Genomic DNA, 26,637 nt, shown 5'->3' with positions numbered 1-26,637 from the left:
AATAGATTGGGAGAGGGGAGGTGCAACAAGACCTGGGTGTCCTTGTGCACCAGTCGCTGAAGGTAAGCATGCAGGTGCAGCAGGCGGTTAAGAAGGCAAATGGTATGTTGGCCTTCGTAGCGAGAGGGTTCAAGTACAAGAACAAGGATGTCTTGCTGCAGTTGTACAGGGCCTTGGTGAGACCACACCTTGAGTATTGTGTGCAGTTTTGGCCGCCTTATCTGAGGAAGGATATTCTTGCCATGGAGGGAGTGCAGCGAAGATTCACCAGACTGATAACTGGGATGGCAGGAATGACGTATGAGGAGAGATTGGGTCGATTGGGCTTATACTCGCTGGAGTTTAGAAGAATGAGAGGGGATCTCATTGAAACGTACAAAATTCTAACAGGACTGGACAGACTGGATGCAGGAAGGATGTTCCCGATGGCCGGGGAGTCCACAACCAGGGGTCACAGTCTAAGGACAAGGAGTAAGCCATTTAGGACAGAGATGAGGAGGAATTTCTCCACCCAGAGAGTGGTGAACCTGTGAAATTCTCTACCACAGAAGGCAGTGGAGGCCAATTCATTAAATATATTCAAGAAGGAGTTGGATATATTTCTTAAGGCTAAAGGGATCAAGGGATATGGGGAGAAGGCAGGGACAGGGTACTGAAATTGGATGATCAGCCATGATCTCATTGAATGGCGGAGCAGGCTCGAGAAGCCGAATGGCCTTCTCCTGCTCCTATCTTCTATATCTATGTCTATGTTAATGTTGCTTCTAAGACATGTCTTCTTGAGGTTGACAAAGAGGACTTGCTTATCAAGTTATACATCATAATTCTTTCCTCCAACACCATGGATTGGGGCTTTTTTCTTTTTTCTGGATGGCCAGTAAAACCTGGATGACTCCTATAATATCATGGTGACCAGAATTGTATGCAACATTCCAAGTGCACTGTGACCAGGGCAGTTTCAGCATTACCTCTAGGTATTTGAACTGATCTGATTTGACAATATATTCCAGTATGCTATTTCCTTTGTTTATTGATGAGCCACACCTTTTAGGAATGATTGGTGACTCAACTAACACCCTAAGGTTTGTCTCAACTTCCCACTTGACAAGTTCTATCCCACCCATTTCTATTTTTCCCTAATAAGCAGTATCTTTCCTTTTTCTATATTGAGTTTCATTTGCCAATGGTCATTCTTTGAAAGCTCCCTTTGTAAGATCCTAGTTGCCTCATCTGAATTCACATTCTTTCCTAGCTTGGTGTCATCTCCAAATTTAACTGTTTTATATTATGATTATGATTCCAGGTCACCTTTGTAGACCAAGACCAGGAAGGATTCCCAGCATGGACCCCTGGGGTAACCAATTCATTATCCTCCCTTTGCAACCTAGCTTCACCTCGACAGTAATTAATCAATATGCATGTTTAACCTTGAAACCTACTAACCTTAGTTTGTAAAGAAGTCTCTCATGCAATACTTTTATCAAAGGCCTTTTGGATGTCCAGGTACACTACCCCATATGATACGCCCCTTTAATTTGGGATGTCACCTCTTTCAAAAAAAGTCTAAGAAGTTGGTTAGGCAAGATCTATCCCTCCTGAAGCCATGTTGGTTACCATTTATTAGGTTATTTTCATCCATAGGCGTTCTTCCATTTTGCTTTTGATTATTGAAGTCAAGCTCGTGGGTCTGTAGTTGCTCGCTTCCATTGAAACCTCTCTCATGTTCAATGACTACCTTTAAAAGATCAGTGGATTACAAATCTCCTTCTTGTCTCTCCGAGTACCCTGGGGTATAGTTCATCTGTCCTGAGAGATAAATTGGTTTTTCTGTGACATCAGCTTATCTAGAACCCCTCTTCACTAATATCAAATTCTTGATTGGATTATTACTGTCCTCCCTGGACTTGAAAAACTAGGTACTTTTTTTGGTGCTGTGGTTGAGGAGGGAATGGTGGCAGGATACAGACCAACTCCCTGCTCTTACATAGATACACAGAAGATAGGAGCAGGAGTAGGCCATTCGGCCCCTCGAGCCTGCTCCGCCACTCAACGAGATCATGGCTGATCATCCAAATTCAGTACCCTGTCCCTGCTTTCTCCCCATATCTCTTGATCCCTTTAGCCTTAAGAAATATATCTAACTCCTTCTTGAATATATTTAATGAATTGGCCTCCACTGCCTTCTGTGGTAGAGAATTCCACGGGTTCACCTCCCTCTGGGTGAAGAAATTCCTCCTCATCTCTGTCCTAAATGGCTTACCCCTTATCCTTAGACTGTGACCCCTGGTTCTGGACTCCCCGACCATCGGGAACATCCTTCCTGCATCTAGTCTGTCTAGTCCTGTTAGAATTTTATAAGTTTCAATGAGATCCCCTCTCATTCTTCTAAACTCCAGCGAGTATAAGCCCAATCGACCCAATCTCTCCTCATATGTCATTCCTGCCATCCCAGGTATCAGCCTGGTGAATCTTTGCTGTACTCCCTCCATGGCAAGAACATCCTTCCTCAGATAAGGCGACCAAAACTGCACACAGTACTCAAGGTGTGGTCTCACCAAGGCCCTGTACAACTGCAGCAGGACATCCTTGTTCCTGTACTCGAACCCTCTTGCTACGAAGGCCAACATACCATTTGCCTTCTTAACCGCCTGCTGCACCTGCATGCTTACCTTCAGCGACTGCTGCACAAGGACACCCAGGTCTCGTTGCACTTCCCCTTCTCCCAATCTATTGCCGTTCAGATAATAATCTGCCTTCCTGTTTTTGACACCAAAGTGGATAACCTCGCATTTATCCACGTTATATGGCATCTGCCAAGCTTCTGCCCAATCACCCAACCTGTCCAAATCGTACTGCAGTTTCTCGGCATCCTCCTCACTGCACACACGCCCACCCAGCTTTGTGTCGTCTGCAAAGGTGGAGATATTACATCTAGTTCCCTCGTCTAGATCATTAATATATATTGTGAATAGCTGGGGTCCTAGCACCGATCCCTGCGGTACCCCACTAGTCACTGCCTGCCACTCGGAAAAAGACCCGTTTATTCCAACTCTTTGCTTTCTTCAAGTAGCTGCAACAGAAACTTATATATTCACTTGAACAGAAAGACAGGGCCTCAGTTCAACATCTCGTACGGAAGATGTCATCTCTGACATTCTAGCACCCCCTCCGTATTGCACTGAAGTGGTAGTCTAGATTACAGTTTTTTCTCAATATGTAATGCATCCTGAACCCACAGCCTCTGACTCAGAGGCAAGAGTGGTACCATTAGCCAAGCTGACATATAGAGACTTGGTTTTATATACAATCAGGGAATCTTTTTTCCGTGGATATAAAAGTATCAGCCGTGGCTCATTTGTTAGCACTCTCGTCTCTGAGTCAGAAGGTAATGGGTTCAAGTCTCACTCCAGAGACCTCAGCACAAAAGTCTAGGCTGACACTCCAGTGCAGAACTGAGAGTGTGCTGCACTGTCGGAGGTGCCGTCTTTCAGATGAGACATTAAACCTCAGGTGGACGTAAAAGATCCCATGGCACTATTTTTTTTTATAAAGATCAGGGGAGTTATCCCCAGTGTCCTGGCCAATATTTATCCCTTAATCAACATCACTAAAAAAATCTGGTCATCATCACATTGCTGTTTGTGGGAGCTTGTTGTGTGCAAATTGGCTGCTGGGTTTCCTACATTATAACAGTGACTACACTTCAAAAAGTTCTTCATTGCATGTAAAGCGCTTTGGGACATCTGGTGCTCATGAAAGGCACTATAAAAATGCAAGTCTTTCTTTTTAAAATCAATGAAGAACACATCATTCAACCATACAATTTCATTCCTTCCAACATACCATGTACAATTTAGAATGTCTCAGACTCTCTCCACTTATTTAATCTCCTATTGGGAGAATAAAAAACTGCCACAGTTTCTAAACTATGAAATCTCCTCCATTACCTGTAATTAATCAAACTAATTAAGATTAACATTTTAGAATTTCTTTCTAATGTTTCAATTTGTATTACCAACTGTATCAAATTCCAGACTCACTGCCTCCTCCTAACACATTCTTTCCTGAGACCTCAAATCTGTGGAACTCCTTACCTCTCTCAGCTTTCCCTTCCCTTTATAATCTAGTCGTTAAAAACCTAAACTTGATGCCACCTAATCACTGTTTCCTGATGATTTTCCTATGTATTCTACATATATACTGGCCCTGAAATTGTGGTCTCCATGACGGCGTACTATCAGAGTACGCCGCCGTAATCCATTTGAAAGGCCCCACAGCTTCTGGATTTCCACATGCGCGAAATCGGGAACTTGCGATCTGTCAAGGTACGCGTTGACAGATCATCCGAACTGCCTGAAAAATTAGTATTGCTGGGCTATTTGCCCAACAACTGCCCATGCAACTCTTATGGCTAGTAAAAGCAGGCATAGGGCCTGCTTTCATCATCGTAAGGGTATATATATATAAAAATCCCAAATTATGCATATACACTTTAAACGAGTTTATGCAAATAATGGCGTGGTTTAAGATGTTTAAAATTATTTATCAAAAAATTAAATTTTTATTGAGGTTGGTCCAATGAAGGAACTTATAAATAAAATTGCAATTCAATACATTTATAATTATTTGGGGATTCCATTGCATATCATTAGGGGATTCCCTTCGTAAATGATTGCAATGGAATCCTCCTTTGTGATTGAAGGACTGGGCCCACGCGATCCCAGGGACGCTTACGAACCGCCTGCATCCCTGGGACCTGAGGACCTTTATGCTGCCACCCACCTGGAGGCCTGAGACCGCAACTCTTGGCAGTCTGGACGCCAGGGGGTATTTTCGGAATTGTTTTGCGGGGTAGGAGGCGTACTCCGGAGGTACGTCCCCGACCGCAATTTCTGGGCCATTGTTTTCTCTTTTACTCTTTACAATCCTGGTATTGTCCTGTATTATGGTTTTTGGCCCTCAAACTTTGTTTTACGACCATCTGAATTTCGTAGATGAAAATCACTGACCTACAGCTCCAGCCATCCACGTCAGTACCTATATACTTCTAAATTTCAGTCACATAAATACCCCAAATTTGTCCAGCTCTTTTTCAAAGGAGTTAATAGTTAACCAGATTTCTATGTTAGTATTGATCTGGTTAACATGTCATGTGATAGGATAACACATTCATAATGTTACATGCAAAACCATTTTAAGCACTCTTACAAGAAAGAACAGATTTATATTCTACATATGTATTCTTTTCTGCAGAATTTGAAATATGTAGTAAGTATGAATCTGAATTTTAAAATGAAATGTAGCAACCCCTTGCTACTAAGAAACTTGCATGTGGTTGAATATTATTTGGTTCAATGACTCATAATTTGAATGCTGATTGTTGTTACACAGGATGTTGCCCTATAATATTGACCACTTTATCACATATGACTTACAGATGGCGATTGGAGATTTAAATAAGAAATGCAGATGTAAGCAAGGAATTTAGTCTATTTTTGGGAAAAGTCCATATTAACACAAAGCATTAGGCTGAGTGCATGAATGTGTGAAGAGATCATGTTCATTATGGTGGATGTTTGGAATATTGATCACGCATGCTACACAGTAATGGATGGGAGATGAGAATCAAAAGTAGCCTGTGTTGTATGAACTGTGGCTGACATAATTGCCCTACAGGGGACAATCATTAATTAATAAACTAGTGACTCAACCGTGGCTAACAAGGGAAATTAGGGATAGCATAAGATCCAAGGAGAGACATATAATTTGGCCAGAGAAAGCAGCAAACCTGAGGATTGGGAGCAGTTTAGGGTTCAGCAAAGGAGGACAAAAGGATTAGAAACATAGAAGATGGAGTAGGCCATCCGGCCCTTCGAGCCTGCTCCGCCATTCAACGAGATCATGGCTGATCATCCAAACCCTAGCACCCAGTCCCTACACCGACAGCCATCCCACCCAAGCCCCTATCCCCGTAACCCCACGTATTTAATCCCCCCTAACACTAAGGGTCAATTTTTTTTTTTATCATGTCCAATCAACCTAACCTGCACATCTTTGGACTGTGGGAGGAAACCGGAGCACCCGGAGAAAACCCACGCAAACACGGGGAGAATGTGCAAACTCCACACAGACAGTCACCCGAGGCCGGATTTGAACCCGGGTCCCTGGCGCTGTGAGGCAACAGTGCTAACCACTATGCCACTGTGCTGCCCTAATTAAGAGGGGGGAAATAGATTATGAGAGTAAGCTTGCAGGGAACATAAAAACTGACTGTAAAAGCTTCTATAGATATGTGAAGAGAAAAAGATTGGTGAAGTCAAGCGTAGGTCCCTTGCAGTCAAAATCAGGGGACTTTATAATAGGGAACAAAGAAATGGCAGACCAATTAAAACAACTTCGGTTCTGTCTTCACAATGGAGGACACAAATAACCTCCCAGAGATGCCGGGGAACATAGGGTCTAATGAGAGGGAGGAATTGAATGAAATCAGTATTTGTAGGGAAATGGTGTTAGGGAAATTGATGGGATTGAAGACCGATAAATCCCCAGGGCCTGATAATCTACATCCTAGGGTACTTAAGGAAGTGGTCCCAGAAATAGTACATAAGAACATAAGAAGTAGGAGCAGGAGTAGGCCATACGGCCCCTCGGGCCTGCTCCGCCATTCAATAGGATCATGGCTGATCCAAACCTAGACTCACGTCCACTTCCCTGCCCACTCCCCATAACCCCTAATTCCCTTATCAGCTAGGAAACTGTCTATCTCCGTTTTAAATTTATTTAGTGTCGCAGCTTCCACAGCTCTCTGAGGTAGCAAATTCCATAGATTTACTACCCTCTGAGTGAAGAAGTTTCTCCTCATCTCAGTTTTAAAACAGCAGCCCCTTATTCTAAGATTATGCCCCCTAGTTCTAGTCTCACCCATCAGTGGAAACATCCTCCCCGCATCCACCCGATCAAGCCCCCTCACAATCTTATAAGTTTCGATAAGATCGCCTCTCATTCTTCTGAATTCCAATGAATAGAGGCCCAACCTACTCAACCTTTCCTCATAAGTCAACCCCCTCATCTCCGGAATCAATCGAGTGAACCTTCTCTGAACTGCCTCGAGAGCAAGTATATCTTTACTTAAATATGGAAACCAAAACTGTACGCAATATTCCAGGTGTGGCCTCACCAGTACCCTGTATAACTGCAGCAAGACTTCCTTGCTTTTATACTCCAGCCCCCTTGCAATAAAAGCCAAGATTCCATTGGCCTTCCTGATCACCTGCTGTATCTGCATACTAACCTTCTGCGTTTCATGCACCAGATCCCTTTGTACTGTAGCACTTTGCAGTTTCTTTCCATTTAGATAATAACTTGCTCTTTGATTTTTTCTGCCAAAGTGCATAACCTCACACTTTCCAACATTATATTCCATCTGCCAAATTTCTGCCCACTCACTTAGCCTGTCTATGTCCTTTTGCAGGTTTTTTATGTCCTCCTCACTTACTGCTTTCCCTCCCATCTTTGTATCGTCGGCAAACTTGGATACGTTGCACTCGGCCCCTTCCTCCAAATCGTTAATATAGATTGTAAAGAGTTGGGGTCCCAGCACTGACCCCTGCGGAACACCACTAGTCACTGATTGCCAACCCGAGAATGAACCATTTATCCCAACTCTCTGTTTTCTGTTAGATAGCCAATCTTCCACCCATGCCAGTATATTACCCCCAATCCCAGGATTTTTTATCTTGTGCAGTAATCTTTTGTGTGGCACCTTGTCAAATGCCTTTTGGAAGTCCAAATACACCACATCCACTGGTTCCCCTTTATCCACCCTGTTTGTTACGTCCTCAAAGAATTCGAGCAAATTTGTCAAACATGACTTCCCCTTCATAAAACCATGTTGACTCTGTCCAATTAAATTATGCTTATCCAAATGCCCTGTTACTGCTTCCTTAATGATGGACGCTAACGGGCCAGAAATTGCTGAACGGGGCTTGCAGCCCCGTTTTTGCACTTACCTCGCGCTCCTGCCGATCAGCTCCAGGGACGCCTGCACTTGCTGAAACAGAAAGAAGAATCCCGGGCAGCGTATGACGTCACGCCGCCCAGGAGTGCAGCCAGCGCGAAGCCAGGAGCGTGCAGTGCAAGTGAGACACGCCCCTTGAGGTCTCAGTTTCACTGGACACGCCCCCAATGTTTCTGTCAAGCTGCTAAGCATTTTTACATGCAAAGCAGCAGTTTAAATAGGTTTTTGGAAGTTTTTTGAAGATTTTGGTAACTTTTATAAACTTTAAAATGTTTACATTATTTTGAGTAATCTGAAGTAGTTTTAAAGAGAATTAAAGCAATTTAAAGACTTTTAAAAGCCCTAAAAGAATTTTTTTAATTCCATTTATTTATTTAGCAATGTCGTCGTCATACGTGTCTTCACACTGTTCCCTTTGGGGAACTGTATGAAGTGGTGGAAGGATTTATGGCCATGATTAACGCTCATTCCGTGACCATAACCATCTTTGAACCAGCCATTAGGGCGGTTAGTCCTATGGCGGGAGGGTTTTACGGGCTCCCACAAGCTATACAAGGAGGGGGGGCCACCCACACCCACGGACGCAAATATCCCACTGGATGTCAACCCAGAATTTAGAGCCGGAGCTCCGACTCCACTTGCCGGGACTGTCTGGAGCGGGGTTCGAAACCCTACCCTAATCTGGCCCAGCGGCGGGGATCCTACCGCTATGACAAAGGCCCAATCCAATTAGCAACGTGAAATGGCAGCATAGGGCTCCAGTCACGGGGAGGGAAAAGGCGCAGGAAACGTATGGGTGTCACCTTTTGTGCGGAGTGGGCCTTTTGCGTAGCAGTAAGCATCCCCGCCGCTGGGCCAGAAGGAGTAGGGTTTTGAACCCCACTCCAGACAGTCCCGGCAAGTGGAGTCGGAGCTCCAACTTTAAATTCTGGGTGGACATCCAGCGGGATACTTGCGTCCGTGGGTGTTGGTGGCCCCCCCCCCCTCAGATGGGTTGTGGGAGCCCGTAAAACCCTCCCGCCATAGGACTAACCACCCTAATGGCTGGTTCAAAGATGGTTACGGTCATGGAATGAGCGTTAATCACGGCCATAAATCCTTCCACCACTTCATACAGTTCCCCAAAGGGAACAGTGTGAGGATACGTACGATGATGACCTCTTGCGCAATGCACCTCCTTGGACCCTCAGTCGCAGATGCGAGGGGGCAAGTCGTGCAATTGTTAAATTTTTCATTTTATTGACATGTAAAATGTTGGCCCAGTACTTCCCTTCCAAATGCGCGAGTACGGTCGGGGTACTTACGCATCTGGCTGGATGAAATGCCGGTTTTCAGCATGCACAGTGCATGTGGGGAAAACCGGCATTTCCTGTCCTCTGAACGAAGGGGTTCAGAGGCAGAACGCGTGTGACTGCACAGGCAGCGCGTGCGCAGTATAATTCGCCGCTTTCATTAATGCTTTCAGTGAGGTCAAGTCATTACAACTTACACATGAAAAAAGCATGGGTACAGTTGCTCCAGAGGCTGCGGAGGAAGATATTTATTATCGTGGAGCTTCTGAAAGTATGTATGTCTGTATATATTCCTTTGCGTGTTATGTATATATTCCTTTACTTATGTGTATGAATGTATTATTTAATTATGACTTTCAGAGAAAGTAACTTATTGGAAAATCATAATTAAAAACATACATTCATACACATTAGTAAAGGAATATAAAACATACATACATATACGTAAAGGAATATATGTGGACATACATACATAACTCATTCTCACATTCCATTCACACAGCCACAATTGCTCCTTCTACCTACCGTTCTGAAAACCCTTTAAAAAAAAAAAAAAATTTTAACTTTAAAACTTACTTAAAATTTCTTAAAATAACTTCCCTCCCTTTCCCAAACAAAAATATTGCATTTCAGAAGCTCCACGATAAAATATATCTTCCTCCGCAGCCAATGAACAACTTTACACTTGCTTTTTTCAAGTGTAACTTCTAAGGACTTACCCTCACTGAATCCATCATTGAAATCCACAAAGTTCACTGCGCAAGCGCTGCCTGTGCAGTCGCACGCGCTGTGAATAGACCTCGGGTCTGGAAATGCCGGCGTTCCCCGCATGCGCTGTTCCTGCTGAACGCCGGCATTTCCAACGGCCAGATGCGTGAGTACCCCGACCGTACTCACGCTTCTGGCCGCGAATTTCTGGCCCAACATTTTACCAACCACAGATGTTAGGCTAACTGGTCTATAGTTTCCAGCCTTTTGTCTACTTCCCTTTTTAAATAAGGGCGTTACATTAGCAGTTTTCCAATCTGCTGGGACCTTTCCTGAATCCAGGGAGTTTTGGAAAATTACCACTAATGCATCCACAATCCCTACCGCTACTTCTCTCAAGACCCTAGGATGTAAGCCATCAGGTCCAGGGGATTTATCTGCTTTTAGTCCCATTATCTTACCGAGTACCACCTCCTTAGTGATTTTAATCGTGTTTAACTCCTCCCCCCCATAGCACCCTGTTTGTCCAGTGTTGGGATATTTTTAGTGTCCTCTACTGTAAAGACTGATACAAAATATTTGGTCAGCGTTTTTGCCATCTCCATGTTCCCCACCACTAATTTCCCGGTCTCGTCCTCTAAGGGACCAACATTCACTTTAGCCACCCTTTTTCTTTTTATATAACTGCAGAAACTCTTGCTATCTGTTTTTATATTTTTTGTTAGTTTACTTTCATAATCTATCTTCCCTTTCTTAATTAATCTTTTAGTTATTCTTTGCTGGCTTTTAAATGCTTCCCAATCTTCTATCCTCCCACTAGATTTGGCTACTTTATATGCCCTTGTTTTCAGTCGGATACTATCCTTTATTACTTTACTTAGCCACGGATGGCTGTCTTTTCTTTTATGCCCCTTTTTCCTCAGTGGAACATATTTTTCTTGAAAGTTGTGAAATATCTCCTTGAATGTACACCACTGCTCATGTACCGTCTTACACTTTAATCTATTTTCCCAGTCCACTTTAGTCAACTCTGCTCTCATACCTTCATAGTCTCCTTTATTTAAGCTTAGTACGCTGGTTTGAGATCCAACTCATTCACACTCCAACTGAATTTGGAATTCAACCATGTTATGGTCACTCATTCCAAGGGGATCCTATACTAGGACATTTTTTATTAATCCTGTCTCATTACACAGGACCAGATCTAAGATTGCCTGCCCCCTGGTTGGTTCAGTAACATACTGCTCAAGGAACCCGTCCCTAATGCACTCTATGAACTCTTCCTCAAGGCTGCCCTGCCCAATTTGATTTGTCCAGTCAATATGAAAGTTAAAATCCCCCATGATTATAGCTGTTCCCTTATTACAAGCCCCAACTATTTCCTGATTTATACTCCGACCAACAGAGTTGCAACTGTTAGGAGGCCTATAGACTATGCCCACTAGTGACTTTTTCCCCTTATTATTCCTTATCTCCACCCAAACTGTTTCACTATTCCGATCCTTTGACCCAATATCATTTCTCTCTATTGCAGTGATTCCATCCTTTATTAACATAGCCACCCCACCTCCCTTTACTTTCTGTCTGCCCTTCCTAATTGTCAAATACCCCTGGATGTTTAGTTCCCAGTCATGGTCACCTTGCAGCCATGTTTCTGTAATGGCCACCAGATCATACCCATGTGTAGTTATTTGTACCGTCAACTCGTCTATTTTGTTACGAATGCTGCGTGCATTCAGATAAAGAACTTTCAAATATGTTTTCTGACAATTTATTCCTGCTTTTACCCCTTTTACTACTTTACCTTTATCATTATACATTCTGTCCCTTCCTGACACGCTCTGGTTTTTAATTCCCCCACTGCTACCTTGCTCTATTGCCTTCTCCACTGACATTTTTATTGTTTGCTCTCTTGAAACCTCCCCCCCACTAATAAGTTTAAAGCCCTCGCTACAGCCCTAGTTATTCAATTCGCCAGGATTCTAGTCCCAGCACTGGCCAAGTGAAGCCCGTCCCAACGGAACAGCTCACTCCTGTCCCAGTACTGGTGCCAGTGTCCCAAGAAGCAAAACCCATTTCTCCCACACCAGTCTTTGAGCCACGCATTTAACTCTCTGATTTTATTTACCCTAGCCAAATTTGCTCGTGGCTCAGGTAATAATCCAGAGATTATTACCCAAGAGGTTCTGTTTTTTAATTTGGCCCCTAGCTGCTCATACTCGCTCAGCAGAACCTCTTTCCTTGTCCTATCTATGTCGTTGGTACCAACATGGACCACAACAACTGGATCCTCCCCCTCTCACTCCAAGTTTCTCTCCAGCCCAGAGGAGATGTCCTTCCCCCTGGCACCGGGCAGGCAACACAGCCTTCGGGACTCTCGCTCTTGGTTGCAAAGAACCCTATCTATCCCCCAAATGATACTATCCCCTACCACTACAACATTTCTTTTTACTCCCCCCACTTGAATGGCCCCCTGTTCCACAGTGCTGTGGCCAGGTTGCTCATCCTTCCTGCAGTCCCCGTTCCCGCCCCACAGGGAGTAAGAGCCTCGAACCTGTTGGACAAGAGCAAGGGCTGCGGTTCCTCCAACACTACCTCCTGGATCCCCGTACCTGCCTCACTCATAGTCACACCCTGCTGTCCCTGACCACGGACTACATCTGAATTAGTTAATCTAATTGGTGTGACTACCTCCTGGAACACAGAGTCCAGGTAACTCTCCCCCTCCCTGATGTGTTGCAGTGTTTGAAGCTCGGACTCCAGCTCATCAACACGGAGCCAGAATTCCTCGAGCAGCCAACACTTACTGCAAATGTGATCACCGTGAGCATCAATGGTGTCCACCAGTTCCCACATATTGCAGCAGTAACACATCACCTGCTCTCCCATTCTATGTAATTAATTAAATTTATTATTATTATTTTTAAATGATATATTTAAGGGCCCGCTACACCATGGAGACTTTAGAAACTATAAACCACAGAGTTATGGTTTAAAAAGAGAGAAATACTCACCAACCAATCACTTACCTGCTTTCTGGTGACGTCACACTTCCATTACTTTTTACTTCTCTCCTTCCCTCTGAGTTCCGAGATTGGAGATTAGTACGCCTACCTGGGTCTCTGGAGCCTTTTATACTCACCGCTCTGCTCCGCGATTCCCACCGACTCTCGCTCCGCACTGAGGCCTACCTGGGTCTCTGGAGTCTTTTATACTCACCGCTCTGCTCCGCGATTCCCACTGACTCTCGCTCCGCACGGAGGCCTACCTGGGTCTCTGGAGCCTTTTATACTCACCGCTCTGCTCCGCGATTCCCGCCGACTCTCGCTCTGCACTGAAGCCTACTTGTGTCTCTGGAGCCTTTTATACTCACCGCTCTGCTCCGCGATTCCCGCCGACTCTCGCTCCGCACTGAGGCCTACCTGGGTCTCTGGAGCCTTTTATACTCACCGCTCTGCTCTGCATTGCTGGTCATCTTCCAAAATTCTATAGACTCTGGAACAGTTCCCAGGGATTGGAGCATAGCTAATGTAACCCCACTATTTAAAAAGGGTGGTAGAGAGAAAATGGGGAATTATACACTGGTAAGCCTGACATCGGTAGTGGGGAAAATGCTAGAGTCGATTATAAAAGATGTAATAGCAGAGCACTTGGAAAACAGTGACAGGATCGGACAAAGTCAACATGGATTTACAAAAGGTAAATCATGCTGGACTAATCTACTGGAATTTTTTGAGGATATAACTGGTAGAATAGATAAGGGAGAACCAGTGGATGTAGTGCATTTGGACTTTCAGAAGGCTTTCGATAAGGTCCCGCATAAGAGATTAGCGTGCAAAGTTAAAGCACATGGGATTGGGGTAAGGTACTGTCTTGGATAGAGAACTGGTGGCAGACAGAAATCAAAGAGTTGGAATAAACAGGTCTATTTCCAAGTGGCAGGCAGTGACTAGTGGGGCACTGCAGGGATCGGTGCTAGGACCCCAGTTATTCACAATATATATTAATGATCTAGACGAGGGAACTAGATGTAATATCTCCAAGTTTGCAGACGACACAAAGCTGGGTGTGTGTGTGTGCTGTGAGGAGGATGCAGAGAAACTCCAGTACGATTTGGACAGGTTGGGTGATCATACTGCATTTGCTATGCATCTGCCCAATGTGGATAAATGCGAGGTTATCCACTTCGGTGGCAAAAACAGGAAGACAGATTATTATCTGTACGGCAATAGTTTGGGAAAAGGGGAAGTGCAACGAGACCTGGGTGTCCTTGTGCACCAGTCGCTGAAGGTAAGCATGCAGGTGCAGCAGGTGGTTAAGAAGGCAAATGGTATGTTGGCCTTCATAGCGAGAGGATGAGGGTACAGGAGCAAGGATGTCTTGCTGCAGTTGTACAGGGCCTTGGTGAGACCACACCATGAGTATTGTGGGCAGTTCTGGTCGCCTTATCTGAGGAAGGAAGTTCTTGCCATGGAGAGAGTGCAGCGAACATTCACCAGACTGATACCTGGGATGGCAGGAATGATGTATGAGGAGAGATTAGGTCGATTAGGCTTATATTTGCTAGAGTTTAGAAGAATGAGAGGGGATCTCATTGAAACTTATAAAATTCCAACAGGACTAGACAGACTAGATGCAGGAAAGATGTTCCCGATGGCGGGAGAGTCCAGAACCAGGGGCCACAGTCTAAGGATAAGGGGTAAGCCATTTAGGGCAGAGATGAGGAGGAATTTCTTCACCCAGAGAGTGGTGAACCTGTGGAATTCTCTGCCACACAGGGCAGTTGAGGCCAAGTCATTAAATATATTCAAGAAGGAGTTGGATATATTTATTGAGGCTAAAGGGATCAAGGGATATGGGGAAAAAGCAGGGACAGGGTACTGAATTTGGATGATGAACCATGATCTCATTAAATGGCGGAGCGGGCTCAAGGGGCCGGATGGCCGACTCCTGCTCCTATCTTCTATGATTCTAAGTCAGTAGAAGTAATTGAATTTACACTGCTGTTGCTCAGCCTGTCTCTTAACAAGAGACTCCTAAGCATGTTGCTGGCACATATAGTTGAACAAAACTAGACTGTCCGAAGTAGCCCAGTCCAGGTAAAACATGTGTTTAGGTGTGAACATAGGAAAATCAGTAACAGCAAAAGCATAAACTAAAGCACTCACCAAAAGAGAACATGTTGGAAATAGTGCTAATAAGTGACCCTTTTTTGGGTTTCAGTACTGAAGAAATTTGATGAAGGGTCCCATTTGAAATATTACCCTCTGTTTTCAGATATTTCCACCATTTTCTGCTTTACTTCACATTCCAACATTCACTTTTCTTTTGTTTTAGCCTAAGTGTGCAGGACATGTTTATTTTGTTTCACTTAGTTCTTTTTAGGAGAGGGGGCAGTACCATTTACACCCTTGCAAGGTTCACAAAGCAATTCCTGCACAATTGAAAGCAAAAAATACAGAAAGATTAAATTAGTAGCATCAATCATACTGCTCAGAAAATGGTGCATCAGAGGAACATTAGAGATACAACTCACAGCTTAGCCTTTTAAAGGGGCCATGTGGCCCAAAAAGAAATTAGAGGGAACATTGGTCACACCAGTACTGCATTAGACAGAAAAGTCACCAAACACTCAGTAACTGTCATAGATAGAATCACACAGAATCACAGAATCTACAGTGCAGATAGAGGCCATTTCAGTGTATGGTTAAATCAAGTAGGCAGAAATTCTGGTTTTCACAACTTTGTCAGCAGATCTGGGGCCAATACGTCTGCTTTCAGAATATGGACAGCACCGTTGCTAATTGTTAATTAGCATCAGTTGGCATGATGGTGATGCAGGTCTGCTAGTCCCTAATTTAACTCCTATGTCGCTCAAAATAATCAATGCACAGGCTGTTTGTCACTTACTGAGTGCCTTAAAAATTGACATAAAAACTGCTGTGCTGCTGAACCTGCTATACAGGACAGAGGTTGGGAGATGGCGTAGCAGCTCTTCACAGAATAAAACTGTGTTTTTGTGTCTCCGCCGTGACTGTTTTTAATAGAGGAAATGCCACCACGATCCCCTAATGTGTGAGAGGACAGAGCTGAGCAGTTAGGACAGTCTAGTTGCTATAACCGCAGCTGACAAATATGGTATGCCTTAAGGGGAAAAGTGATCAAAGTTTGTCAGCTCAAAGGCATATATCATATAAAGAAATGGATTCTGAAATATGAATAAATGAGACAGCAACCGTAAAATAATTTGAAAGAGAATTAGGAATTTAATTCCAGTGGGAAATAGAATCATAGGGGGAGAAATTCAGTTGGTTAGCGCCTCCCGTTAGTGACTGGGGGTGCGCTAACGGGGTGCTAAGGGGTTAGCGACTGGGTGCGGTGAATGCAGCGACGCCCGCAAACTTCAGTGCCGGTTTAGCGCTGGCGCTAACTCTTACCACCTGTGCCTCCAGCGCCTCGAAGATCATGATATCATAAAGTGTGCAGCGCCCTATTATTGTCCCGGATGTGAAATTGCCTCCTGCCCCCTGCTGTATCGCTGGGCGTGAACAACGGCAGGAAGAGGAAGCGTTGTCGCCTTATCTGAGGAAGGATGTTCTTGCCATGGAGGGAGTGCAGCGAAGATTCACCAGACTGATACCTGGGATGGCAGGAATGACATATGAAGAGAGATTGGGTCGATTAGGCTTATATTCGCTAGAGTTTAAAAGAATGAGAGGGGATCTCATTGAAACTTATAAAATTCTAACAGGACTAGATAGACTTGATGCAGGAAGGATGTTCCCGATGGCGGAGGAGTCCAGAACCAGGGGTCACAGTCTAAGGATAAGGGGTAAGCCATTTAGGACTGAGATGAGGAGAAATTTCTTCACCCAGATAGTGGTGAACCTGTGGAATTCTCTACCACACAAGTTGAGGCTGATTCATTAAATATATTCAAGAAGGAGTTAGATATATTTCTTAAGGCTAAAGGGATCAAGGAATATGGGGAGAAAGCAGGGACAGGGTGCTGAATTTGGATGATCAGCCATGATTGCATTGAATGGCGGAGCAGGCTCGAGGGGCCGAATGGCCTACTCCTGCTCCTATCTTCTATGTTTCAACTCGGCTGGCCGCTTGGGGAGCGCTAATTAAAGGGAATTATTTTCAGGTTGGCCAACCTTTATTATTTGCACCAGTCTGGTGCCTGCTCAAAGTTTTTGATGTTTCATTGCTGCAAGATGTCCAAGCCCTCCACTTTGAGTGTGTGTTTGGGGCTGCAATGGCAGTCGCACCGGTCGCCTTGCAACGCAGAGCTGCCGACAAGTAGGTTGTGCACCATCATTAGCCCTTCACTTTAAGTGAGGGAAGCAGCCTCTGATGCCATTAGAAATGCACTCCAAATTGTACAACGCTCTGTCGCAACTGCCCCGCTCTCGGACTTTACCGCCTTAAGAAAAGTGGTTAGCGCTTGATTTTGCACTCCACTTCCCTCTTGTACCACTAAAGCTGAATTTCCCAGCAGGAGAGAATCATTAGCGCCTGGTGCTACTTTTCTACTTTTCAAAAGTTAGCACCCCAAATGGGGCTATACCGAATTTCTAGCCCTTAGAATCTTACAGCATAGAAGGAGGCCATTCCGTCACGCCTGCGCCGGCTCTTTGAAAGAGCTGTATGTGGCGGTACCACCGGTTGTCCCTTACATTGAGATACATAATTCCCTTTAACTTACCTTACTGTATGTGTCTGTTACTATACTCAGGCTTCTCTCCTGTACTCTGACGTCATGACATCAGAGCTCGGAACCTTCCAACAGTAGAGCTCGGAACCTGCTGGCAGTTGGGTTCGGAACCTGCTGGCAGTTGGGTTCGGAACCTGCTGGCAGTTGAGCTGGGAAACTTCTAGTTAGTCCTCGTGGCGTCCCTGCTGGGGAAAGACCTACACCACGGTGCTCCTACAGTCAGCCATCTTACCGGCTACCTTACCTGTTGTATTTAACCTGTTCCTGTAAATAAACAACTTATTTATAAGCCCTCGTGGCGTCCCTGCTGGGGAAAGACCTACACCACGGTGCTCCTACAGTCAGCCATCTTACCGGCTACCTTACCTGTTGTATTTAACCTGTTCCTGTAAATAAACAACTTATTTATAGTTCGTCGAAGTCAAACTCTCTTATTTAGTGGCGATCTACCCGAACCGCTACATGTACAATTTAGTCCCTCCCCCATCTTTTTGCCCATAGCCCTGCAAATTAGTCCTCTTCAAGTACATGTCCAAGTGCCTTTTAAAAGTTTCTATGGAATCTGATTCCACCACCCTATCAGGTAGTGCGTTCCAGATCTCAACAACCCTCTATGTGAAGAAACATCTCCTAATTTCCCCTCTAGTTCTTTTGCCAATTATTTTAAATTTATGACTTCTGGTCGTTGTAGATATAATCCCAGATGACCAGAAGTTAACATCATGCACAGTTATCATTAATGTCCTCTTTGCTCAACTACAACTTTCAATGTCTATAGATATAATTTCCCAGCTCCCAAACTGCCTTTTAATCTGTTTCATTTCCTGCCCTTTTTTTCTCAGTTCTGTAGAAGGGTTTCGACCCGAAACGCTGACTCGGTTTCTCTCTCCACGGATGTTGCCTGGCCTGCTGAGTTTTTCCAGTGTCTTCTGTTGTTATTTCTCTCGATATAATAGTTGAGCACTGAAATATTGAATATTACCTGCTCTGAATTGGGGTCCTGGCAGGAACCCTTTTGATTTAGCATAGTTGCCACCTCTTTCCTCGAGAGAAGGAACACTTGCTCCTCAGATGACACTCAAAGGCTTCAGAGTCAACCTTATTGTGGGAAATGTGAGTAACAGGTACCAATTTTATTGGAAAAAATTGGCCTGTTCGACAGAAAGTAGCTATCATGAAGGATACACTTTTGCAAGCTGTCCTGTAAGGTCTTGAGGACATCTTTCAGAGTCTCATTTCTTGTAGGGGGACAAACTCTGTACATGCAAACCTTGCAAGGTGATTTACATTCACTTGTTGTTTCTGTAAGGGAAAGTATGCACCATGTGTCAAATGAATCTTGTCTTGATTTCCTTCCCTCTCCCACAACCTACTGTGCTGGATCTAATCGAGTCTAATGAGTTGGATCAACCTTATCTGACTCTGCCTGGGTTATTAGCATTGAGCATCAATTAGATTTGGCTCTTCTGATAAAATATAATGCAAATTAGATCTGAAGGCAGTCTTTTGTCCATCCTATTCCCTTAAAAAAGGGGCTCTTGTAGTTGAAACTGATGCTCAGTTCTTTTGATGATTGTTACAGTTTGGGCTTTTCAAAAAGCATTTTCTCCTTCAGACTGATATTTTCTGAAGTGGACCTCGTCCCTTACTAGCTGAAAGCAGCCAATATTTTGCCTTTTGCTCTTAAATTAAGACTTGCATTCATATAGCGTCTTTCACGACCACCGGACATCTCAAAGCGCTTTACAGCCAATGATGTACTTTTGAAGTGGAGTCATTGTTGTAATGCGGGAAATGTGGCAGCCAATTTGCGCACAGCAATGTCCCACAAATAGCAATGTGATAATGACCAGGTAATCTGTTTTTTTGTTATGTTGGTTAAGGGATAAATATTGGCCACGACACCAGGGATAACTCCCCTACTCTTCTTCGAAATAGTGTCATGGGATCTTTTACGTCCAACTGAGAGAGCAGACGGGGCCTCGGTTTAACATCTCATCTGAAAGACGGCACCTCCGACAGTGCAGCACACCCTCAGCATTGCACTGGAGTGTCAACCTAGCTTTTTATGTGCTCAAGTCCCTGGAGTGAGACTTGAATCCATAACCTTCTGACTCAGAGGTGAGTGTGCTACCAACTGAGCCACAGCTGACATTTGGAGATAATGCAGCTTGGGTCTAAAACTTAACCTGTTACGATATGTTATGTACTGGAATTTACATATTATCCCCACTGCATCTTAAGTCTGTATGGCTAGTGAAAATATACACTGAACCAGATTTGCACAGACTAAAACCAATAACCAAATTTCTCTACACTTAAATAATATACAAAAACAAAGATAGCAACTATATGCTAAAAATAAAAGAAGCATTTTAAAATACATACACCACAGAGAATGTGCTGTAGTTTAATGTTCGTTTCGGTCCTTATCTTATCGTCTTTTCAAGAATAAAACGTTTCCACTGTGTTGCAAATGAAATATGTAAATCTGATGCTTATGCAACATTTTAGTCTAAACGCCCTGCAGAATTCCTGCAAGAACTGAAGAACACAAATATCTATTCCTTTTGTACACTTAATTAATTTGATGATCAAAGCAACAATATTATTGAACAACAACAGAAAATGTTGGAAAAACTCAGCAGGCCAGGCAATATCCATGGAGAGAGAAATAGAGTCAACGTTTCGGGTAGAAATCCTTCTACATATTATTGAACACATGACAATCAAACAAATTCACTTAATATCTTCTCTAAGATTAGATTACGATATCATAGTAAGGACAACATAGAATAATAATTAGGTAAATACACATAGGCTAGAATCTTAAGATGCCTTAACACTTCAGTGCCTACAGTCACAATAATCTAAAACGTACAATCTGCATTTTGATGAAAAGGTTAAATGGCTTTAAGACAGAAAGAAAGCATCATGTGCCATTTTAGAGCTAAGAAACCAACTGAAATCCATCTTAGATCCTGGTTACTATCACTTTTAAGGTTCCTATATTTGTCACAATGCATCTTTTACAAATCTGTAAGAAGAAATGGCTATGAAAAAAAGTCAAGGCTGCAAACTGACCTGTGTGTCCCGATTTGCATTGTGTTTTTTATGAGGTGACTTGGCACTCATCAGTTTGAACTGGGCAATCTCCTGATGTTTTTGTCGGCTTTACAGTTTTGGCTGTCACTGAAAACATTTATGGAATTTATAGAAGACAAAGGCCTAGAAATTCAGTTGCGTGCGCCAGCCGTTAGCGCCTTAGGAGGAGTAGATCTCGAGCGCTAGGCACTTAGCGGCCGGGCGCAGGGCGATCTGGGCCTACGCCCAACTTCAGTAGACATTTAGCGCCGGCGCAAAGTGTTTGCGCGCGCTCAGCTGCGCGCGCAGCTTATGACGTCATTTCGTCGTGCAACGCCCTTTGTGCGCCCCAAACCGGAACTTCAGTCGCGCCCGCCAATGTGGGCGTGGCGGTGCTAAGAACTGTGAAGTGGAACGCAGCAGAGGCCCTGTGGGCCTCGGGGAGCGCTAATTAAAGGGCACTTACACTGAACTATAAAGGCCAGCCATTTTGCTGCAATGACTTTTGAACAACGGATTTCTGGACAGAGACCAAGGAAGAGACCTTACTAATTTGGCCCAACATAGAAGAGGTATTTTTGGCTTCTGGCCAGAGCTTGGAAATTTGCCTCATTGTGATTTCATTGTTTGCAAGTATATTATGGGGGCTGCATGGGGTTCCAACCCTCAGTTCCAGCATTATGTGCGAAGGGCTCGCAGACGCTGTGTGAGAGGGGCAGCCATGCCTAGATGCAGAGGGGGCATCAGGCGTCGGCAACGTAGGCCTTACCCACTCAGGGAATACCGCCAGCAGGTGTCCTATCTCACCATGACTGCCGCGCAGTGTGTTAAGAGGCTGCGCTTCAGAAGGGAGGTGGTTGCAGAGATCTGCCAGCTGCTTCACAGAGATCTGCATCCACAGCTGATGTGCAGGACGTCTCTGTCGGTGGAAGTGAAGGTCACGGTGGCTCTGAACTTTTATGCAAGCGGCTCCTTCCAAGCCACTGCTGGGGACATAGCTAACATATCCCAGTTCGCCGTGCATCGCTGCATCCGGCAGGTCACCGATGCCCTTTTCACAAGGAGACACCAATTCATCTCCTTCCCCATGACCCTGGAGAGGCAGGAGCAGCGTACAGTCGGATTTGCGAGGATCGCGGACTTCCCCATGGTGCAGGGCGCCATTGACTGCACGCATGTGGCTTTGCGGGCACCTATCGACAATGCCGAGGATTACCGCAACCGGAAGGGCTACCATTCCCTCAATGTACAGCTGGTGTGTGACAACAGGCAGTGCATCCTAGCTGTCAATGCCCGCTTTCCAGACAGCAGCCACGATGCATTTATCCTGCGCCAGACTACTGTGGCTGACATGTTCCAGGCACAGCCTCCCCCAAGAGGATGGCTTATCGGGGACAAAGGCTATCCTTTGTGTACATGGCTCATGACCCCGCTCTGCGTGCCCAGGACCCCTGCTGAGGAGGCATACAACGAAAGCCATCAAGCCACAAGGAACATCATAGAGCAAATGATTGGCGTCCTCAAGCAACGTTTCCGCTGCCTGGATCGCTCCGGCGGATCTCTGCAGTATTCGCCGGATAGAGTCTCCCAGTTCGTCGTCGTTTGCTGCATGCTGCACAACCTGGCTATCCGCAGGACTCAGGCACTGCCACCTCACATTGGACCACCACCTCAGGAGGACGAGCAGGAGGACCATGAGGAGGAGGAGGAGGAGGAGGAGGAGGAGTACCAGCCCAGGAGGGAGCCACAAGGTCCAAGGGCCGTCCGTCGGCGGCTTATTGAACGACACTTCTAGGCCCCCTGTCAGGGAATGGCTTGTGGCAATGAAGGGACATGAATGCAGCCGCTCCGCAAGCCCTCAGCCGGTTAACGCAACAACCACTTCAAACATCAAACATGGACAAGCTGAATAAAGAAAAAGCTTTATTGAACAAACTCAGGGCCCTTCCCACATGAAACCCAAAAACAGACAACACCCCCAAAAAACAGTCAAACACATGACTCACTCCCACAACCTGGGGAGGAATAACAAAACTTTTCCATCCAAATGGCCTTCATCCTCGGCCTTACCAAAACAACCCCCCCCATAGACAACACAACCACCCCCATATAAAAAAAACATTTGGCAACACACTCTACTTTGTGTGCCGAGAGGGCGAGTCCTTGTCCAGCCTTTTCCGGCCCCTGGCCGACCTGCTGCTCCGCCTCAACCTGGGCCCTGTGGGTGCTGCAAGGCTGGGGGAAGGCTCCTGAGGGGCACATTGCGTGACGGCAGATGCCCTTGGGGGTCGGCCTAGACGAGCTCTGGCCCTCGAGGGGCCGGCTGCTGACTGCTGCAGCCAGCATCAGTCTCTCCAGCAGCTCGTGGCAGCTTCGCTGGGGGAGTGGCAGTGGCGGCTGCAGCAATGGGGGCAAGCTGGCTGATGCCAGGCGCTCGCTGCTCGCCTGAGACACTGGCACTCGGCCGGGCTGGCACTGCAGCAAGCGCAGCAATCTGCTGAAGGCCAGACCGCTGTGCTGCTGCAGCGCGGCGGGTGCCCTGGCGATGCCTGCCTGACACAGCGAGTGTGGCAGCAGTGAGTGCCCGTACTGCCCTGGTCTGTGCCCGCATCAGACCAGCCAGTGACTGCACGGCACCACTGATCAACTGGCCACTCGCTGCCTGTGCTGCCCTGAAGTCGTCCCGACTCGCGTCCTGTGCTGCCCTGAATTCGGCCCGACTCGCGTCCTGTGCTGCCCTCAATTCGGCCCGACTCGCGTCCTGTGCTGCCCCGAATTGTTCGAGACCCCTGGCCTGTGCTGCCCCGAGTTGTTCGAAACCCCTGGCCTGTGAGGCCCCGAAATCGGACACACTATGAGCCAGGGACTTGATGGCCTCAGGCAACCGTGCCACAACCCCCATGAAGTCAGTGTGCCGGCGATCCGAGTCCGCGGGCATTTGATCGAGGAGGCGCACCTCCTGGGCGAGGACCGTCTCCGGACTGGAGGCCGGACTCTCCCTCTGGGGAGAAGGCCGCCGAGCTGCCTGACCCTTCCCGCGTGGCTGGACGCCACTGGGCACAGGAGCTACACCCCCCTGCAACACTTCCCCCTGCCTCTCCTCCAGGGAAGACGTGTCCCCTCCATTGCCATCCCCTGGCGCGGATGAGGGTTCCCCCGATGGGCCGCCTTCCCCTTGCTCCTCCTCGTCCTCCTCTTCCGAGGGACTGTCACTGGCAGCTTCAGGGACCTCCTCCTCACCAGCTGAAAGCAGGAAGGCACAAGAGTAGCTTTAGAGTGAGGACAGGGCGTCAGCGAGGGAGGCATGAGTGGTGGCATTCAGCGCATTGGTCGGACAGTGGCAAAGGATGTAGATCTGAAGCGCAAGGGGAACGAGAGAGGTCCAAAAGGTCATGTCCTTACCATTGGGGCCCAGCACAGGGTCGGCATCTCCACATGCAACGGGGCCAATCAGCCGGCCACCCATGAGTCGACCCACGCGCTCCTCCAGGTCACTGAGCTGCTGGAACTGGGGACGGCCTCCCCCGGTGACAGTCCGGCTCCTCAGATTCTGGGCCAGCTTGGCCTGCAAGAGAAAGGACGGCCTCTAAGTACAGTGTGGTGCCCTGTTGTTGTGTGCACTGCCTCCCATGGTCGAATAGCTTGGCCAGTGTGTAAAGTGCAGAAAGTGCAATTGATGTTCATGCCAGTGCCATAGCTGCTGGATGAGGGCTGGCCATTAGGGCTTTGAGGTCCCTTTGCCCATAATTTGAGGTGCACATGCAAGGATGAGGAGGACACTGGAAAGGGTACTCACCCTGACAATCCGAGTGAGGTCGTTAAACTTTTCCCGGCATTGGACACCAGTCCTGGGGACATCGCAGGTGGCTGTGACCCTCTGGGCGATATCCCTCCAGGCTCTCCTGTACACCCTGGTGGCAGGCTTCTTGCCACTGTCCGGGAACAAGATATGGCGTCTCCTCTCCAAAGCCCTAACCAGCACCTTTAAATCATGGGCAGAGAAGCGCTGCGCTCGCTCACGGGCCCTCTGCATCCTTCCTGGCGCTATTTCTCTCCAGCAGCAGTGTTTAGGCCTAGCTGGAGGGCTGCAGTATCCAGGGCGTGGCAGCAGACCAAGTCGACCCTTCCCCCTTTAAGAGCTGGCCGGCGCCAGGGTGTCTGCTGTCAATCAAGACATGACCGCACCTGCGCTGCGCCCGGCCTCGGCGGTATCAGTCTGCACCGCCGGCTTAGCACCTAAAGATAGCCGTGCATCGCCAGTTTTAGCGCTCGAGCAAACTCCTTGGCCAAAGCTACTGAATATCGGCGAAGTGGCCTCCACTTTCCGGCGGGCGCAAACTTTAGCGGCCGCCCGACTTTACCGCCCCAAAAGTGGCTATACTGAATTTCTAGGCCAAAAAGTTTGATGATAAGACAACAAGCAATGGCCACTGGTGCAGGATAGGACGTCCTACACTTGATGTAAAATCTATAGCTTGGATCGAACATTTGGGAGATTTAAAAGCTTAGCCAGCAAATATTTAGGGCCATAAACTGGAGAAAATAATTCTTCTGCAGCAGAACAAACTCCAGTTTGATGGCAAGAAGAAAAACTGAGGGGTGGGGGTGATTGTCAGTGGAGGTGTCATATGGCAAGAAGATAATCGTGTGGATTACAGATGCAAAGTCACTTTTAGGGACTTCTGGCACTCATACTTGTTGGGCTTCTTTACCCGTTGTATGCACAGGTTAATGAGAGAATGGGTCTCCACCAAATTTTTTTGGCATGATTTATGTCCTGCCTTCCTCTTTGTCCAAATGCTAAAATAGCCTGTTGTCCCCCAACTCTTTATATGTGGTCATGCCTCTGACAGTATCTGTAGGAAATTAAATAAAGAGCAATGGAAGAAAAATGTGATGCAATTACTTCTCCCATTCAGGTGCTCACTGCACAGCTACAAAAATTAACGTCAAACTGTGCAGCATTCACTGTATAGCTGTCAATGTATCCAATAAATTAGCAACTGTAGAGCATCACAAAATAGTGCAAATAGATTGTAGCTAATTATGAGCCCATTTATCAGCAGTAAATGCACTACTGCCACGAGAGGCAACTCCCTGCCAATGCATACAAAAGAATTGCTCATGGTAATTGCTTTTGTGACACATAAAACTACCAGATAAAATATGTAACCTAAAAATAATTCTGTTTAAATTCAAAGGCTATGAGGAGAAGGGGAAGAACTGGTCCAGGGGGAAAAAAAAGTTAGGCATAGAAAATCAGTTATTGTCTGAATCACAATATTAAAATATTTTCTAAGCTCAGATAAATTACTTGTGTCTCAGCAGGTCCACAATTTGCTACCATTTAAATATTTAACTACTGTCTTGTAGCTGAGATGAAAGTGAATAAATCCATTTTTTAAGATTACAATTTTGGCTTTTGGAGGATGGCTTAGCACACCCATGCCCTGCGTGTATTGAGCACTGGAAAGACATTTTACCCAAGGAGAAGATGGACAATGATGTAAACAGTCAGTATTACATAAAATATTCATTATAAACCAAATTCACTAGATTAACTTACTCATTGCCCCAGTCCAGGCGAACTGTGATGTGTCGCTTGACATCACGGATTTGGTCTTGGGTCAGGTGACCAGATAGAAGCTGTCTCCGCAAATCAATCAGTTCGTTCATTACATGGCGCAGTTTGTAAAATAAATCCACCTTGTGTTTCTGCAGAAAGAAAAAGATGGAAGCCATTTAAATAAAAGTTTTACAATCTTGCTAACAAATTATCTGCTTAACTTCATTCCTGCACACTTGGCACTACATCT

At 45.9% G+C, this 26,637-nt stretch overlaps 1 protein-coding gene across 5 annotated transcripts in view; it reads right to left on the bottom strand.

Annotated features, from left to right (window-relative positions):
* Positions 1-26,637, bottom strand: part of dock3 (dedicator of cytokinesis 3) — a 1,512,713-nt gene that overhangs the window by 940,225 nt on the left and 545,851 nt on the right. For all 5 annotated transcript variants that reach the window (XM_086001262.1, XM_086001257.1, XM_086001258.1 and 2 more), the window contains one exon: positions 26,388-26,536. In XM_086001262.1, coding sequence (XP_085857388.1) covers positions 26,388-26,536 — 149 coding nt within the window. The remainder of the gene's footprint in view (positions 1-26,387; positions 26,537-26,637) is intronic.

The sequence above is a fragment of the Somniosus microcephalus genome, chromosome 11, assembly GCF_052327205.1.
Source record: "Somniosus microcephalus isolate GS21.2 chromosome 11, FLI_Smic_1.0, whole genome shotgun sequence".
Lineage (NCBI taxonomy): Eukaryota > Metazoa > Chordata > Chondrichthyes > Squaliformes > Somniosidae > Somniosus > Somniosus microcephalus.
Note: the sequence above shows the minus strand (reverse complement) of the source record. Positions and strands in the feature narration are given on the sequence as shown.